Below are 5578 nucleotides of genomic sequence, written 5' to 3' on the forward strand. Positions count from 1 at the left end.
TTATATATATATATATATATATATATGTATGTATATATATATAGGCGCTACGTCTGTTCCTATCTAGTTAGGTGGCTCGCTTGTTAGCTGGTTTGTCCGTTAAGTATTTAGCTAAGGTTTGTTCTTGTGCTTCTTTCTTTGGATGGCTTGATTTGGTTCCTTTTGCGTGAGTGACTGTGAAGGAAAAAGGGACTCCGGGGTTTACAGCAACGGCCATCGAGGGCAAGTGCGCCCTGAGAGGGATCGAAAACGCAGACATCATCTTCAGCAACTGCTTCATCCCGGCAGCCAACAAAATGCGACCAGGAGGATTTTCAAACAACACCAAACGCGTGCTTGAATCCTCCAGGGCACTCGTTGCAGCTGCGTGCACAGGCCTCGTGATCGGTGCGGCAAATAGACCCACTACCAACTGGATATCCAGAAAGCAGATGTCTGCCTAATCAGCTGGTTCGGTGTCTAGCTACCAAATGAGAAAAACCGCTATTCTTCGCTAGGTTCCTTCTCCGAAACTCGTTTGCTCGCCAAGCTAGCTAGCCAGTTTGGTTGCCAGCTAACTGGACCCTGGATGGCTAGCGCGCTAGCTGTAGAGACAGCTTTGCAGACTGAACTGCATGCGCTAATATATGCAGGGGCGTACGACGCTGCATTGCAGTACAGCAGCATGCGAATTCAATTTGGCCGGCCTTTAGCTCACTTCCAGCTCATTCAAGAACGACTGATGAGGGCCCTAGGATTCGCCAGCGTAGGGAGTAGTAGCTGCCTCCAATCTTGCTACAGCGTATTCGCTGTCCAACATTGTTCTTGTCTGTGTTTCGAGTGTTGCTTCCCTTGGTACAGCGCGTGTGGCAGACCAGTGGTCTGACCAGTGGTCCAGACGACGACCTGCCTGCTGGACTTAGCCGCGCTAGCAAAAAGTAGTGACCGCTTGTTAGTGAATCTAGTGGCTGTTTAACTGGTCGATACGGTTGAAACAATCGCACGTTGGTGCTACTGTTTCTGCTGTTGTTTTCCTTCGCCTAGGAGTGTGTTCTCGCTAGACATTTGTTTTTCGCTTGCTTTTTTCTTGTTTCCACATTGTATTCTTGTGATTGTGTACGTGTATGCAGGGGTGCTTGGCGCTGTCTGTACAGCTGGGCCGGAGGCTAGACAAGGGCTCTTCTTCTCCGGCTCTACCTGCCCTGGTGAAGGCGACAGCCTCCCTATGGGCACGAGAAGGCACCAAACTATGCAGAGAAATTATGGGTGGAAATGGCATTTTGCTTGACTTCTCTGTCGCTAAGGCCTTTGCAGATGTGGAGGTGAGAAGCAGGCTTCAGCAGGCGCTGCAGCACCACTGCTGCTGCTGCTACTCACACTGCTACTACTGCACAACGGCTGCTGCTTAAGGTGCTGCTTTTCAAACAGTTGTTGCTCGAACTGCTGCGGCTAGTGCTATTACTCCTCCTGCCGTTGCTGTTACCGCTTCTGCTGGTGAGAATGCTGCTGCAATAGCACAGACGCAATGCGTGCTGTGTGGTGCTATTACTCACTCCCCTTACCACCAGCCGCAGCTCTTCTGTATGCATTATTGCACAAGCTGTTACTGGCACTACCCCCTGAGCAGTTAGCGGTGGCATCCTCTACTCTGCAGCTGCTGCTGTTGATGCTGCTGTTGGTAGGCGCTGTATACTTACGAAGGAACCTACGACATCAATATGCTGATTGCTGGACGTGAAGCCACGGGCTTCAGTGCCTTTAAATAAACTTGTGTCTTTCATCTCGTTGCAAAATAAAGCCGCAGTCTCTGAGTTGCATAGGCAGCTCTGATCTACATACAAACCAGCTGTCTGCTTGCCAGTCAAATAACTCGTGGATTGCATTCCTTTTTCCTGTTTGTCATCGACTGGGTGGATCTCCCGCTGCCCGTCTTTTTAACTTCCCTGTAACTGGGCTTGTGCTCATTTCTGTTTCCTCTGTAGCTCGCAGCCGCAGCAGCGACAGGAGGAAATGCAAATAAGCCAAGCTTCTAAATGACTTGCTTTACACCTCTTGTGCAAAACAGTGGAAGACGAAGCTACACATCGGCATCAGGAACACAGCAGCAGCATCAAGGCAAGCTGTAGCAGCAGAGCGGGAATTACCACAGCAGGGCAGAGTCTTCCATATATACTAGTGACACCAGCCGCAGAAGGAGTGGTTGTAAGAGCAGCAGCAACAACGGCAACAGCAACAGCAGAGCGCAAGTGATGCAATGCCTCCATATCCGTAGCTGCACACAATTCGTTTTCCCATTAGGGGCGTTTCCTGTTTTGTGCCCCCCCTGCATTCGTGGGGGAAAAGTCCTCCCAAAATTCTCCAGGCGTCATATTTGGTATAATAAATGAATCCTTTACGGATACAGAGGGCCTGAGCTAATTCGCTGCATTTCAGGGAAAAGCGGCTCGAAACCGACTGCAGTGCAAACGGCAACGGATGAGAAACTGAAAATAGTAATCCAAATTATTATTACCGCAACTGTTAGGAAAAAACGAATGCACAATTGCAGTAACAAAGGCAGAGAGGGGAAATCAATATATGGAGTTGCGTTCCCCTGATTTACTTGTCGACTTGTTGCATGCACATGGGCTTCGAAGTACAGATGCTTGCGACTACCTTGAAGGTGATGCACAGCTCGAAATATTCGAGTTTCGGCGAAAAAAAACGTTGCAACAGCGAATTGAACATCATCGAAATCGTGATAAATACCACTGTTTCAAGTGGCCTTTTCTAATGTCGGGGGAGTGGTGAAGGGGTGGAAGCTCAGTTTCTGTGACTACGGAAAGGCCATGTGGCGGCACTTAATCGCTTTAAATAAAATCTAAGTTATTTTTCAATATCAGTTGGGTTCCAGTAATAGAGGGGCTTGTAGTTTGCAATGAAGAGGAAAAAACACCGGTTTGAGTACGCTAGCATTTTTCCGCGTGTACAAACAACTCACCTGGGAGGGTGTGACGGAATACGGGTGAAACTTACGGCCAAATCTGATTATTACCGGGTAACTTGTTTTTAAATACCTTTAAAAATATTTTTTACAAAGTTTATTTCCATTGCGCCCAATTTATTGCATGCAACCACCCCGCTTGAAGCCACGGTTTGCCACGACGCCGAGGCCTCCTCTCGACGGAGCCTTACGCTGAGGCGATCCTCATCGCCATCATCGTTACAGCTGCCACGTCATTTTCCATCTTCCTGCCTCTTTCTTCTTTTCCCTTTGGTTTTACAATTCAAAGATCCAAGAATAGCTTGAAAACGCGCATCTCTTCATCATGCCAGGCCCTGATGTGTACTTGAACATCTACAAAATCGATGGATCCCCGGAGTGCTGCGCCCCGTGCGGTCTTTACCACACCAGTACGTGAGCGGCTTCTTCGCCTTTTCCCATTTTGCCAGTTCCCGTTGCATTGCTGGAGCCCCTTTGTTGCAGCTCCTGTTGCCTCGACAAAACGCGTGTGCAGCCAACACGCGGTGGTAAGCGTGCTGCTCAAGTCTTGCATAGCTGTCAGTCCCCCCCCCTGACAACGGAAGCCTGAGAAACACAAGGTATTTAAATTGCCATTGTCGGCAGGAGGGGGTTCGTTTTTGTGTTTTTCGTCATCTTGAGGTGCTGTTGTCGGCAGAGGTGCAGCAGCCGCTGATGCCAACCTAAGAAAATTGATGTATGTGGCTGTGTGTGTCATGTTTCGGATATACATCAGTCAATTTAGTGTTCCGTTTTCTTGTGTGGATTTTCAGGCGTGCAGATAGGGGAATTGGAGTACAGCTTCGGAGAAAGCACAGGGGTGGTGTGTTCCGAACACAACCCACGAGTGGATGGCATCCACAGCTTTGCGGACGGTACATATCAGTACAGCCTGCATATGGGCTCCTGTAACTTGACGGTTTCCGAGCTGTATAATGTTATAATAAACTTTCGCAAGGCCTTCACGGGTTCTTCTTATAACCTCCTCAATAAGAACTGCAACCACTTCAGCGACGCCCTCCTTAAAGCCGTCGTGGGCAAAGGAATCCCCCCACACATAAACCGAGCCAGCAGATACGGCAAATGGCTGAGGTGAGCTCGTATAGCACATGTAGCTAATTCGCTGCTGCAGCTCAAGTTTAATTAACTGGAAGGGCGTCAGTTTAGCAGACAAACCCACTCAGACCCCTCCACAAAAAGGGTTTAGCTGTAGGGAGCAAACAAAAACATAGCTTGGCAAACAGAACACGCGATTGCACCCTGTCTTACTATCCACCGCAACGTGATCCATCCAGTGCTGTCGATGCTGCTGTTGTAGCTGCGCATGTTGTTACTTCTGAGCCTCACTTCTGTTACGCCTTACGTCGGTTGTTGCGTATGAGTCATGGTTTTATATTCGTTGCTTCCGAGGATTTTGCTTTATCTCCTTTATCTATGCTGGGTGTGTGCTGCAGCTGTCTGTTGCCTGCGAGCTGCGTATACAACTCTGAAGAAGCCGCTAGAGAAGCAGCAGAGAGCTCCTCTGGTGCTAGTTTTTCGCAAATCTTCAGTGGCACAGGCAACCGTCTGGGGAGCCTTCAAGGAGGCAGTGCTGTGCAGGCACTGAAACGGTTTATTACAATGGGCGATTGCCTTAACCAAGAAAACAATGTAGCGGATGCACACGAAGAAACAGCTGTATATAGTAAGCCCAAGTAACACAACAAAATCAACCGGCACTCTGCATTGTGCCGGGTTCGTTACGGCAGCCTATTCTATATAGTACTCTATACATTCGTAAACAGGCATCTGAATATATATGTACTGTGCATAACTTTCGACATATATTTATTTGTAAAAGTGTAAATATGCATAGACACCCTGTGCTTGAGCTTACAGGCCTACGTGGATAGTGGGGTGGTTGAGTTTGTTTTTGCTGCTCCACTTTCCTTCAACCTATATATTCATGCATATCAGTGTTTTATTCTTTTCCTTTCATTGTCCTGCCTGTCTGCTACCAGGCCGCAGCAACACGCGGCAGCTGCTTGCAGAGGCAGCCCAAGATCGTATGCGGCGTCAGGCATCGTTTAAAGCTTCTTCTCCTGCTTGAAGGTTTAGGGTTTACTGTTTACGGTCTGCATGAGGAAGAAGCAGAGCAGCGTTGTTTACGGCCTTTTTCCCTGCTCCCCTGTGTGAGCGGTGCTGAAAAAGGCGATTCAGATAATTATGCATTAATTAGTGCACTTATTCAAATTCGTTTGCTCTTTTCAGCTGCGGCGCAACAATGCAAGAAACAACTCAGCTTACGGAAAAGCAAAACTGAAACAGAGCATCTCGGCACAAAACAAAGGCGCTCAATATGTAAACAATAATAAAACTATAAAGGCAACAACAGCTTGCTTGAACATATGTTATTCCAGTTGGAGTAATCATCGCCCAATAACACCGCCTCCCTTCAAGGTAGAGGCGGTAAAATCTCCAGCTTTTCTTGTTTTCTGTTTGTTTGTCTGCCTGTTAGTTGTTTCAATAACAACTCCAACTTCTCCTTTAAAATACCCCTTTTCCTGAAGCAATCTAAGGCTGCTGTGAGTTTAATTATATATATATATATATATATAT

At 47.6% G+C, this 5578-nt stretch overlaps 2 protein-coding genes across 2 annotated transcripts; both read left to right on the plus strand.

The window, feature by feature from the left end:
- Positions 1 to 182: 182 nt before the first annotated feature.
- Positions 183 to 1745, plus strand: EMWEY_00055960 (acyl-CoA dehydrogenase, putative; the record flags this gene model as incomplete). Its single annotated transcript, XM_013480364.1, has 4 exons — positions 183 to 387; positions 633 to 745; positions 1110 to 1301; positions 1662 to 1745. Coding segments are annotated over 4 exons (594 nt in total), but the record flags the coding sequence as incomplete, so codon positions are not given.
- Positions 1746 to 3287: 1542 nt separating this feature from the next.
- Positions 3288 to 5069, plus strand: EMWEY_00055970 (hypothetical protein, conserved; the record flags this gene model as incomplete). Its single annotated transcript, XM_013480365.1, has 4 exons — positions 3288 to 3372; positions 3754 to 4072; positions 4435 to 4664; positions 4981 to 5069. The coding sequence occupies 4 exons, from the start codon at positions 3288 to 3290 to the stop codon at positions 5067 to 5069; spliced, it is 723 nt and encodes a 240-aa protein (XP_013335819.1).
- Positions 5070 to 5578: the final 509 nt, after the last annotated feature.

The sequence above is a fragment of the Eimeria maxima genome, genomic scaffold, assembly GCF_000499605.1.
Source record: "Eimeria maxima Weybridge genomic scaffold, Emw_scaff1851, whole genome shotgun sequence".
NCBI classification, from domain to species: domain Eukaryota; phylum Apicomplexa; class Conoidasida; order Eucoccidiorida; family Eimeriidae; genus Eimeria; species Eimeria maxima.